The sequence below is a fragment of the Homarus americanus genome, unplaced genomic scaffold (assembly GCF_018991925.1).
Source record: "Homarus americanus isolate GMGI-L3 unplaced genomic scaffold, GMGI_Hamer_2.0 scaffold23578, whole genome shotgun sequence".
Taxonomy (NCBI): domain Eukaryota; kingdom Metazoa; phylum Arthropoda; class Malacostraca; order Decapoda; family Nephropidae; genus Homarus; species Homarus americanus.
In genome coordinates this window covers 7,221,782-7,235,570 of record NW_024733231.1, presented here as the reverse complement: position 1 = coordinate 7,235,570, position 13,789 = coordinate 7,221,782, and the positions used below count along the sequence as shown (strand labels likewise).

The 13,789-nt window shown below is 35.9% G+C and overlaps 1 protein-coding gene across 1 annotated transcript; it reads right to left on the bottom strand.

Moving 5' to 3' along the window:
• LOC121869666 lies at positions 1 to 13,265 on the bottom strand. Its single transcript, XM_042371204.1, has 4 exons — positions 13,156 to 13,265; positions 8,718 to 9,387; positions 7,568 to 7,643; positions 1 to 6,493 (listed from the first exon to the last, which is right to left on the bottom strand). Exons 1-4 carry the CDS (start codon positions 13,171 to 13,173, stop codon positions 3,370 to 3,372), a joined length of 3,888 nt encoding a protein of 1,295 aa, XP_042227138.1. The 5' UTR covers positions 13,174 to 13,265; the 3' UTR covers positions 1 to 3,369.
• Positions 13,266 to 13,789: the final 524 nt, after the last annotated feature.

Below are 13,789 nucleotides of genomic sequence, written 5' to 3'. Positions count from 1 at the left end.
TATTGTATAGTGTGCTGTATTTACAAATAATGTGTTGCAGTTGACAAATACTATACATAGTGTAATGGCTGTACAGTACCTTGCTTAACAAAAGAATTAAATTATAAATATACTAAAGTTCAGAGATTTCAGAATGCAGTACAGTACAACACAGTACACACTTCCAAGGAGGTACAGTACCTGTACAACATTCACCAAGTACTGTTGGGAACAATTATAAAACATATACAGTAGAGGTATATATATATATTGAATAACATTACTAAACATTATTTATGATGGTGTGTCTAGGCAGTGACATTACCTTTACACCAGTTCAGAAAACCCCTTTCCTAAAATTTAGAAAGTATGAGAGTTTAAAGTACTGTATTATGACTTTGAGCCAAAAAAGACAGACATAATAGTTATTCCTTTTGATACAACTGTATTTGTGTTACATAGTGTTAAGAGATTAAGCACCAAGCAGAAGGATAACAAGAATATTTATGGGAGTAAAGGACAAATGCCTGTGACGATGCTGACTAGGTTCACCTCTTTTTGTAAGGCACATGGAGAGGTAGTTCATATATAATGCTTTGAAAATAGGAACATGTTGTAGCAACTGCCTCATTCACCTACAACTCTCTATGGCTCTAAAACTCCTGATAGGTATAGTTATTTACTTCTTATCTTTCACCTACAGATGAATAAAAAACATGTATGAAATCCCACATTTTCACATCAATACAGATCCAAATCAGCATTAAAAATGCTTTATTTAATTAAATGTTAATTTTGATAGACCTAAATCAGAATCTGGGACAAGAATTATTCCCTAAAAAAATTAACTCACATTGGTGCAATACCCAGTACACCAACTGCAGTGCAGGTTTTACCTCACAGATGTATGAAACTTGTGGGAAAACATTTTCAATCACTTACTCAATGTATATATTTTTCATATGACTTACAGAACATGAATTACAACTTCAAAATATACAATATTTAAAAATATTTTGAGGTATTATGCATGACAAGAAAGTCAACATTAATTCAATATTGTACAATACAGATGGTGGGCACTTAGATCATATATAAATACTATACTGAAGTAAAGTTACACCTTCAAAGGATTAAGAAGTGAAGAGAAACCAAAATAAAATTAAAGCTGGTGTAAACAACGTATTTTAGCCATTGTTTGATAAATGTCTTCACAAATATATTTTATAAAAAGAAGTACTGTACAGTGGTATAAAACCTCCTTATAACCAAGAAAAAAATAATCTGTAAAGAATCTGGAGATCAGCACTAGTGTAGTTTGCATCATAGCAGGTAAAGCCTTGTACAGTGTGTGCATGATAAAAGAACAAATCATATTTACAAGATTCTGTACAAATATAAAACTTGAAGCACAGAACATTCAGGTCATTCAACACAGTTCATCTTCAAAATCCACCTGTCAGTATTTAATCAGAGTACAACACAGTAGCATGCTGTACGTGTCAACGATACAGTACACATTTTATAAAGATCTAACAATATTAAATAACACACAAAATTCAGTTTTCAATTTAAATAACACAGACAAAATGCTTACAGCATCTTGTAATATAAATACTCTATGCTGTACATTAAATACTATAAAACTACTGTACACTCTATATCCTTTCCCCCCAAATAAACTCATAAAATTACTATTGAATTTTTAAGGTAAACAATACAATTTCAATTCACAAAACAAACAAACATTATAGAGCAATTCTTTAGTCCAGTACAGTAGTATACACCTGTACTAAATTAACTCAAATGTTTAAAAAGATGTCAGCATAAACAATCAGTTAGACTGTCCTATAAAGTCAATAACATCGAGAAAAACAATGTTGTTTACAAAAAGATCTAACATGGATCCACTTACAGAAAGAATAAAAAAAAATACTTAAGACTAAAATAACATTTATCTTATATTTTCACATGTGCATTATGACCGAAGGAGAGAATGTACAGTTGAAAGTAAATATATTTCTACATCCGATGAACTTAAAACTTTGGTGGATAAGAGTGATAAAACAACGTGGTAACTGGATCATCATGAATACAATAAAAGCTAAAGCTAAAATATTTTCTGCCATTGATGAGAAGAGTTAGCTAAGCCCTGGGCACTGAGATGGATGGTGGTCAGATAAGCACCCATCACCATCCCTACCTGAACCTTGCTCGTGTGTACGGGGCTCCAGTGTGTTGCCAAGTGGACCACACTACTGAAAAGGTTTAAAAGCAAACCCAAGGACTTATCTATATAATTCTTCCCATAAGGCAGACAGACCAAATTACAAGGACATGAGATGATGGTGATGATGATATGAAAGGGAAGCTATGCATAACACAAACTATACATACTGTATTTACAAATGAGAGTTATGTGCATATAGTTACACAAAAATCTAAGGCCGTTTCACCCAGTCTCCCTATCATTACCTCGACCTCTTTCAAGAGTTGTACAGTCTCTAGGAAACTGTGGATTCCAACATTTTGTCATAATGAAATTGTGCCTTAAAATTATCCCCGGAATACACCCTGTAATTTACAGCACATACAGTATTTGAGAATCACCCTGTACAGTAAACAGTGATATCCTCACTGAACAATTGGTGCAGAGCACTTCCAGGAATGAGAAATTTCCAGGTAACGAGACAACTCTCTCAAACCCAGAAAAAATCCCCCATCCCCAGAATTTTTCTGGGTACCGGGAAAAGTTTCTCCGAATTTTCCAGAAATTGTGCACTACTCTGTATTTCATCCTCGGAATTTGCTCCCGTACCTGTAAAAAAAAAAGTTTGTGCAGAATTTGAGGAATTTTCAGAAAATGTGCCCAATTTTCATCCTGCAAAATTTCTTCCCAGACCCAGAAAAAAACTTGGATTCTCTAGAAATTTTCTCGTATTTTTCCAGAAGAGCGCCTGATTTTCAGTTGTAGTTAATTGTTCCCAAACCAGAATTGAAACACATCTTCCCGAAAATTTTCATGCACATTTCAATTCCGTTTATTGGAGAGTTCCGGCTAATGGAGACATTACTGTACTGTATTCTGCTGTTAGCGAAAAACATCACTGAGAGTAACATGTATATGCAGCCATCACAATGACTGATATTTCATAATACCGCAATACAGTTATGTATTTCAAACATACATATTGAGCTCTCTGAAAATGCTTATTAGGCTTCAAATTAATACTAGTATGAGTCTCGTAGGACTCAAACCAGCGACTCTTAGGGAGGTGAATGCTGTGTTCATTCAGCTACCACATCATGTAACCCATAATCAGACTAATGCCAAATAAATTCAAGGCTGGATTCACCTCATGCACTTTTCCTCAGTACAGTACATAGCAGTTACAAGTTATATATTTCACCATTAACATAAAACCTACCTGCTCGAGTCATGTTGATACGGTGACATCGCTCCCTACAACAACAACAAAAATTAAACTGTACTAAACAATCTTCAACCTGTAAGAAATTCAAGAAAGAACTATTTTCAATTTCATCCTTGGAGTTTGGATGGTGAGTGGACATAATAGTGAGAGAAAATGGCTCTACACAACCTTGGCCACTATATTCCCGCTTCCCCTGTTTCAGAATTTTAATAACTTGCATTGCACCTCTATAAGTGAGGTCTGTATAACTCAAACAGATGCACTGTGCAAGCGTCAGCGTTTGAAACAAATGACGCACATGCGATCTCGTACTTGGCATTGGGGCTTCATTTTCAAGATTGTCCATGTTATCATCATTTTCCAAATTATACAAACTGTCATCCTTGAGACCAGAGAGAGGGCAGTGCACCCTTAAGTCTCCACATAAATCCTTCCTGACAGTTATGATATTACAGGAGAAGCTAAAACTGAGAATCTCATAGGAGTAAGTATCTTCTATAAGGTAAATGAGATCCTCAATATCTTCCCTAGTGTCACCTTTTCCCTGATGCCCACAGGTGCAAGGAAACTTTTTGCAAACTTTACACAGGTCAAAATTACTTGTTATTATTAATTCCTTGCCATCAGGTTTATTCTGTCTCCTTTCTTCACGTTTTTCTTTTGCAAGCCGTGGTGTTTTTTGAAGCAACTCCCTCACCTGGGTTGAAATCTTCTTCTCCAATTTGATCTTTTTCATGGCTTGTTCCAAACCTTTGTCGTCCAAACTCTCAGTATGACTCTTCAGAATTTTTCTCACCCCTGCTAAGGAGAGAGATGAATCCTCTATGATCAGCCTCTGAATATGACAGGTCTTCCAGTACTTTAGCAACAAGAAGCTATTTGAGTTATTGCAGAAATCCATATTCCTTAGCAACAGCCTTTCTAATCCTTTAGGAATGATAAGATTCATAGAAAGGTTGAATACCCACTGCTCTAATGATACTTTAGCTGAACTAGTCTCTTTGTTATCCTCTATTTCCATTGGCTCTTGATCAGCTGGAGAGATAGGTAAAACATAGGCAGTCTTTGTTCCCTTCACAAACCTCACAAACAGACAAGTCAAATTTTTGAAACGTGACAAATCTAGCTTGAATTTTTTGTGTATGTAAACATCATGTATACTCAGAGAGGTGAGGTTGAGTGGAGATTCAAATCTATCTAACAACTTTTGCAAGTTATCAAAATACTTAATTATCATGGTAAATGGACCAAATTCTGGAACTAACAATTTGATATTATCTTCAAGAGCCTGCTCCTCACTCTTTAAGTTAACTCTTACAATAACATCTCTAAGGTGTGGCAAATTTGTACAAGACATAACCTCACGTAAGGTAGCAATATCACACACATAAAGATCCAAGACTTCCAGCTTCCTAAAACACAAACATTTAAAGAATTCAGGTATCTCAGAGCAAACAAAAGGTCCTATGTACTTTGTGATAGACAGTGTGTTGTTTCTGGTTATCAAGTGTGACAGTTCCATAAGCTCTCTTCGATGTTTTACTGGATTCCACTCATTCTGAATAATCATTATTTGAACTCGAATACCCTCCAGTTCTTTTAGTTCACTTATCATTGTCCACACCAGACATAATATTTTCACATTAGAGCCACTTTCTAGCTTAACTATTAAGGACTTGATTTCTTTTACATGTCTCAGCACATTGGTTATCTTCTCAATTTTACCTTCATCAAGTATTTTACACTTAAATTGCCAAGTCTGTTTGTGCAACAACAGCTGTGCCAGTTTCTCCATTACTTTTTCATGATATTGACAATTCTCAGTAAGTTTAATTAAGTATGACCACTTTGTGAAAGAATCTCTTTTCCTACAGTCACTCACATTGTCAACGAAGCTGCAGTTAGTTGTGGATGTAACATCGTCATCAATGTCAACATCCATGGGCTTTTCTGGAGAACTTTCACCATAGGAGTTCTGACACCTTAACCTTTTCTTCTTCTTCTTCTTTTTATTCCACTTCTTAGATTTCTCATTTGGCTTTTCAATATCTAAATATTTTGAAAGATATGACTCAATGAAAGGCAAACAATGATCAATATTTTGCTGATTGTCACACCACAATGAACAAGCAAATCTAAACACTCTCTTGAATAAAGGAACCTGACTTAACCATTTAATGCACGTTACCTCTGGCCTGGCAACAACATACTTAGCCGCTAGATAATCTTCCACGACTCTGTACTTAAAGGTGGGACAGTTTTTATGATATTCAATAAATGGTTTCTTCACGCCATCACTTACATTACATAGATCATCTTCTGAATAATATTTTCCATTTTTTGCAATCATCTTAAATGCAATCTCTCCAAGCTTCATCAAGTCTTCTTCATAGTTTGCTGTGCTATGAACCTTACTGTTAATAAAATGATGTAACAATTCGTCACATGATATACAGGAATCGCTTTGAATTTCTTTAAATATGCTCACCATATCTGGGCTCTTGAGGAGGCCTTTGTAATTACAATCCTGATACAGTGAACAAATACGATTCATTCGGTCTTCATCACTAATACTCCTCAAAATCTGATCTACCTGCTGTTCGGTGAGTGGTAATACTTTCAGAATTTGATAATATTCGGCAATTTCTGGATTACCTTGATAAGTGATGATCCAGGTACCCCTCTCTATGTCATGCATTATATCCCCCAGAGATGTCATGTTCCAGTCTACAATAAAAAGAATTTTATCAGAATACATTTTTATAACATCTTCCACAATGTCCATTCCATACTTGTCTACTGTATTTTTAAAAATTTCGTTTATACTCTCAAATATTCTTTTCATAAAATTATTGGTGTTATTGATCCTGCAATTTGTGTCAAAGTACAACACCAATGAGAAGTATGATCCCTCAGGATGTTGACAAAATGAGTTTGATAGATTTTTCAGAATGGTAGTTTTGCCAACTCCTGGAGCGCCACACACCAGGAATGGCTGTGTTTCCTCTTGCTCTTTACTCTTCCAGTTCAGTATGTATCTCTCAAGGCTCTCAATAACTCTTTCGGATTGGCAGCGTCCTCTGTAATGAGAATGAGAATAGATAGCTTGGATGTGGATCAACTTAAATGCAACACACACACGTGCACACATTTTCTTACACTTGCTTGTACAACAGCTTACCAGGAGGAGTTGTTGCTAGTACTAGTTGCTAGTATTGTGTTTACAGTAGCTGTAGCTAAAAAACCCAGGAGTTGCAAGAATAAAGACAAAAGTTTGGTTACAGAAATGCAGACTCATTCATAAGGGACAGCGTGAACAGCCTAAGTAACATTTAACGGTAACATCCATCCCTCAATGACTTTACTTGGTTGTCATTCCCTCTAAGACATCATCAGTAAGAATCTAAAATAAGAGTTTCAAGGTCTGTCTGTTTATTGATTGAGTGAATACAGTAATTGATAATAAGACCATACAATAAAATAAAGGGGGAGGAGCAACAACACTGTGCAGTCTTAAAAATTTTGATCAATAATTAATTTTCTATTAAAACCAAAACTATTCAACCAAATTCTTAGTATTAATGGGGAAAGTGTAGTGTGGTAAGCTTGTTATGGTGGTGGTGTTTGGCATCCACCCTTAGTTCTTCAAGCCAGCAAGAGCTAGTGTTCTGGTATCTGTGTCTGTCTCAAATAAACACAATGGTAATTTGCACTTTCCTTAATAACTGTACATTATATTACATAATGGTACTCAAAATTTTTTTTCCCATGGAAATAAAAATACAGTCTATATGGCAAGTTAAATTTACAAGCTTGAAGACCACAGAAATTGAAGGTTTATCGATCCTAAATGAAAACAATTGGAGAAAAAATAAAAAAATCACTAATCAATTTGATGACTATAATGCTTAGCAGTGGAGCATTTGTTCTGCTAATGAAGGGTTCATGGATTGATTCCTGACCAGACTGGAGAACCGGGTTCCCTTATTGTACACAAATCTTGAACATTCAGCAAAGAAATACATACAGGACAGTGATAGAACAACTCTTTGGTGGATGTTCTGCATTAATATCTTCCTATCAACAGAAGGAAAAGGTCTGTTTGCACGAGAAAAAAATAAAATACTATTCTATATACATATACGTATTCTCACCTCGAGTGAGATATGTTTGGCAAAATAAAATGCTCCTGGGCTGGGCACCTCCTAAGAGCTTCATGCTGAAGGTCCTCTGTAAGAATATAAATACTCAAGAATCATAATAAACCATGTTCAGTACATACAAGAATAAGCATACAGTACAGTACGTATAGGCGTATAAATAATACCCATATTGACTGAATACCTGACTCCATTAGCTCCTTGTGTATGGGGATCTCTCTCTGATGAATAAAATTTCCTGTCATTAGTAAAATAAAATAGCAAAAGTTGCATCCCTATAATGAAGGGATAAATGAGATGTTCTCATATAATTTAAATGGAAACCATGCTTAACTGAAGACTTTGAATTATATCATTATCATCACCTCTCTCTCTCTCATTCTGTTCTTGTCTACAGTATACAGCATATTATTTTTTTTTCCCACAAGAGAGAAACCCCACATGTGCACTATAAGCAGGAGAAAATGTTCCTGTTTCAAGCTAGAGAATAAAATGCTAAAAGATAAAACAAATAATGACAATAACTCATCTACCCTAATTAGCTATGTTTATTTTTACCCAATGTTGATGACTGTCTTCTATGGATACATTCGCTTTACTGAGAACAAACTGCTAAGCAGCCCATTTCCACACTCTCACTTTCTACTTTAAAGCTTTACTAATCACCTAAATTGTACTAGATCTTAGATCTTCAGTTCTGCCTGAGTCCTACCTTTTCAATTTTCTTCAACAGATTATTCTTTTCATACATTCTTACTGTCAATATAATCAAGCAACAACTACTGTACACTATACACCTGTGAACAGTAAAAGTATTTCAAACATTGTTCATATCATTTTGAGAATTATTGGTGTAAATATGAATGGGAGTGTTGGGTAATGCCGACAGCTAGCTAGTCACACCCTTAGAGAGTCTACCCCTAGTGAATGCAAATGATAGAGAACAACTGTCTGCTTTACATGAAAATTGAATAGTGTGTGTCCCACCCAAATTTCAAGATAGCTGGCATGAAATAGATGGAAAATTGGCTACTTATGTGTACATTATATGCATCATTAAAATGACCAATTAGTTACTGCTGTCTTTAACTATTCAAGAATCATAGAGTAAGCCCAAAATTGAACAAGTTCTAAGTGAACTTACCGAGAATTTGGGGCCTCTTATGAAATTCATTTAGAGATTCCCATTTTATCCTTTCAATTTCGTCAGGAGATTTTTTGAGATTAACATATATCAACTTTGTATTCTCACAAAGTACCTCCAGCTGCTTCTTCATTTCAGCATACCTGTGGCTACGGCCTGGGTGGTGGATATCATTTCTAATTTCTTTTAAGAGACTGATAGTTTTCAGAATATTATCATCCAACTGGTACTGTAGAATGTCATTAGTCAGGAGATTAAGGAGAAAGGTTACATCTACGTCTCTTAAGTTTTCAAATGCCTCCTGGTAACCGGTTGTCTCCAAGAGATCGGACACACACACCTTCCTTAATGACACTTCAAAATTGGTCAAGTTGTTCAGATGTAACGTTCTGGATGTGTTAAGTGAATCGTTTCCTTTCTTTTGTTCTTCCTTTTTTCTCTTTTGTTCTTCTCTTTTGCCTTTTTGATGAACAATTTTTAAAAATTCATACATATTCATACTCCCAATACACCTGTGTTCAGGTCTTTGAAGAATATTTGGATTATCAAGACAGAACCTGACAAATTGAGCATTTCTAAATTCTTGTATAATAAGATGAACAAGAGTTGGCACACAACCATTTCTGAAGAAGTAGTAGAGAGGAGCTTTCATGCAAACTCCAAAGTTATCCTGTTGAGAAAAAAATACAGTACAGTACATGCAATAAAACTATCAATTCAAGCTAACTACAGGTGCTCCTCTACTTACGAACGAGTTACGTTTGTGAGGCTTGTTTGTAAGTCCAACTTTACTCTTGTAGATATCAAACATTTTAAAAAATGAAAAGATTATGGATATTTAGTACAGCTATACCCTTTAATACAGCCTTAAAACCTGGCTCACTCTTCTCCTTTAAGGTAATGTTTGTTCTATCTGGAATTTTCTTCAAAATAATCCAGTCTCATCCACATTAAACACTTGTTCTGGCAGGTAAACCCCCTCAGTGATGATGTTTGTATCTCTGAAAGTTTGTAAGTTGAACGTTCTTAAGTAGAGGAGCACCTGTATTTGTTATTTTTCCGTAACATATTATACGTACAAGTACTAAGAGAACAGATCCAATAGGCATGACTGCCCATTATGGACAGTGTGGATACAGCACACCGTGTAGCTACCAAGACTTTAATACACAAGGAGGAAGTTTGGCCAGCACTGGATATGACTACCTTAACTTCCCTAATTGTAAAATTAGGTTCCCAGTTACAGCTGGGTTGAACTTTAGTGATCTTTGAGACAGGAGACAAGCACTGAATCCACTCGGATCTCACACGCCAACATGTATACCTGTTAGTTGTGGAAAAAAAAAGAATTTGGCAGATAGCGAGGGAGGGAGCTGGTGTATGGGAGGGTAAGAGACGAGGAGATTAAAACTCTGTGATTTTCTTTCCACACCAGAAGTTGATTTTTTCTTTTAATTATGAGGGAGGCACAGCTTGCACTGCCTCCCTGCCATTTTTTTTTCATAATTGCACTATACAATACTAAAGTAAAATACTGTACAGTATAGTATTGACAGATTTGTTTTTGTATTTCTTAAATAAATATTAACACTGGACAGACCAACCACCCAAATGGCTAAAATATTAAGCTGGCAAGTGGTGAAATTATATAAAAAAAATTGCTCTAACAGACATAACTAGAGTAACTTGTCTCCCTAAAGGTCCAGTGAGGGCCATCCTCCACAGTACTGTACTGTACCATCATCTTCTAACTGTATTGATGTATGGCTTACTGTATAAGGTAAATGCTACTGTACAGGTAATACAACTTCTAGATACTAGCTACACAATTAATGATGAGACTTGGTAATAGGAACCAACCTAACTACCTGTACTGTACACTAAACATAACTAAACAAATACCTCCCTGTATTGCAAAATCATTAGGTCTAAATAATGATAATGAAACAAACCAACTTAACTAAACATATACTGTATTTGGTAATACTGTACTTAGAAGAGAGTGGTCCAGCCTTAGCTCTGACTTCACGGAATTTCTCCATAAAAAATAAAAAGCATTCTCATCTAAAGAAATAGACAGACAGTACACGAGGTATGTGTTTTGTGCAATATCACATTTTACATGTGAAATCTGTACAAATGATTCCCTTCAGATAGGAAGTTTATTTAATTTTAGAATAAAATGGAAACCAACTAGTATTTAAGGTTAGGTATGGCTAGGTCTGGTATTTTAGTTTTCTTCATTTCATGAACAAAAATTTCCTGAGTGTAAAAGTATCTAGTAATTTCATTTTAGATTAATCAAATAATGACAACTGTAGTACAGCTCCTCCCCGACTTATGACGGGGTTAGGGACCCAAATCCAGGCCGTAAGTCGAAAATGCTTAAATACAGTAATACATAGAAAATCTGAAATGGGTGTCTCTTTTTCTTCTCAGCACCACAAAACTCTCCGTTTTAAGCTTGCCAGCCATTTTAAAGTGAAATACAAACGAAAGTTTTGTCAGTACACAGTGCAATCACTGACGTTGTGACTCGAAAATACGTAATTTGACAAAATTTTGGTACGACCGAGGCAGTCGTATGTCCGGGTGGTCATTAGTCGAGTAGGTCGTCAGTCGGGGAGGAGCTGTATTCTGTCAGGTTCTTTAGGTTAGTTTCTTCCAATTTATGAACAATGAATTATAGAATGTAACTGCATCTTTAAAAATATGAAACGAACCATCGCTCCACCACAGAAACGGAAAACTTAAATTCCTCCGAAAAATCTGCTGTCTGGGCAGGTGCTGTCGTCTGCTTTGTTTATTTACAGTTGACCCGCTCGGTCACAGCATACTCTCATGTCAAAAACAAAACAAAATTATACCATGCCACTTCAAGAAAGTTGCTTTCATTGGTACCAGATATCAAAGGGTATTATTTTAGTTTCATACAACCAAAGACTCAGAGATTTTTAACACATGCGATAGTTATACCGTATCTCATCATTCTGAGTAACCTTCGTTCTATACATTTCTGTTGCAAATGAATAATAATGTTATTTAATTTTTAAAATCCTAGACAAAATTTCCAAGAAAAGTTAAGACTGTTTTACTTTACAACATCACACCTCAATGGAATCTAAGGAATTTCACATTTGCGAGGGAAACATCATAGAAGAAGTGTCTTAGAATTGCCTAAACTAATGACTGCAATGATAAAATTCCTAAGAATCCATAGTTGTGTGAAAGTAAAATTTTACCTATCAAAGTATAGTAGGTACAGGTACTTTCTGTTTAATATGGTGGGGGTCCAGGGGATTGAAATCCCCAGGCTAGGAAGTTAGGTAAGGTTAGGTAGGTTTTTGGTTGGCTAAGTCAGGTTTTATTAAGTTCTGTGTATTGCCATGTTATTTTTATTACTTACCATCATCCAAAGAACATCTGAGAAAAAATGAACGAAATCGTAGTGGATATTTTGTCATGACTGCCTAAGTTCCTACTAATGCCATTTTACTGTGAGTGCATTCTGATTGGCTAAGTATTTCCATTTAATTTGACGGGGGGGGTCCGACCCCCGACTAGGAAGTTAGGTAGGTTTCTTTGGTTGGCTACGTCAGGTTCTATTAGGTTCTAGTAAATGTCACCTCTTTTATAATGATAATGTGTAAAAAATTACCAAAATCGATCAACTCACGGCAAAATAAATGCCATATGCCGCCAGAGTTACGGTCACACATCGTTCTCGGGTTGTTCGCCGGTAATGGACGCTTAGCCATTGAGAGCACACTCACGATAAAATAGCGTTAGTAGGAACTTAGCCGGTCACGGTAAAATATCCACTGCTGAACGAAATCGAACAACACATTCTGGTGTTAGCCACTTGCTCCAGGATTACCGATCAAGGTGCATTAAATGGAGGTTTCACTGTAGCAGTGTCAGGTTATTAACCCAAACTGTATGCCACTGTTCTCAGAATAATTACTCAGTGAGTATATAATGACCTGATTAGGTAAGATAAGGTTCTCTTAGTTTTGTTTTTAATCCCAAATTTTCCCTCTGCTTTAAAGCCTTGTCAACTTTGGTGGGACAGGTTAAAAAAGTCATAACTCAATAATTAAGTATTCCTCAAATTTTCATTATCGTATTCAGCATGAAAAACTGCTCTAGAAAAGGTTTGATAAAGCTTTTACTTTTTTTCCTCTTCACCACTGATCGGCTCGGTACAGGTTTTAGAGGAATAATTAGCATAATACATTACCATATTACATATTGGAGATAATCACGGGGACCAATGATATTGTAACAATTCCCACAAAAGGCAATATTCCTTCATTCTCGAGTCATGAGCAAATTAATGTTACCCTTAATTTGATCACAGATATTTACCATTTACTGGCATAATTTAAGCAACCTGTACCCTCTACAGTCTATATGATATAAGAGACAAATCTTTTACCTCGCTCTCCTGCGCCATAGCTGGTTTAAATGGATGCAGAGAATCATCAATTGAACTGACAGGCGCGAAGCTCCATTGCGTATTAAGAACTTGGTAAGACAACAACAAGCCTCCTGAGTCAGTGATGCCAACTTGCCATAGAGAAAAGCGCTAGATTCATCCTCAAATCATTCAAATTTTACCAAAAAACACGGTGATTCATTTTATTAACCCCCTCTTCGGTGGTGAAGAGGATAAAAGTAAAAAGTAAAAAGTAAGAAGGGCGATCGTCACTCCACGAACAACTATAGACCGGTGAGCCTGACCAGCATAGTATGTAAAGTACTTGAGAGCATTATAAGAGATGCCATAATGGAAAGTCTACTACGAAACAACCTTGTAAACTTTACAATGTAAAGGATTGCCAACACGGTTTTATGTCGGGGCCTCCTGCTTAACACAATTACTCAAGGTACTGGATATATGGACCCATATTCTGGAATGGGGTGGTGATATCGACAATATATACCTAGATTTTACTTTTTTCTCTAACTTTATCCCCTTCACTGATCGACTCGTTAGCCGCTTGGGCGATCGGTTACGTCTCTGATTACTTTTCCTTTTCTTTTTTCCTCTTCACCAAAAGATCGGCTCG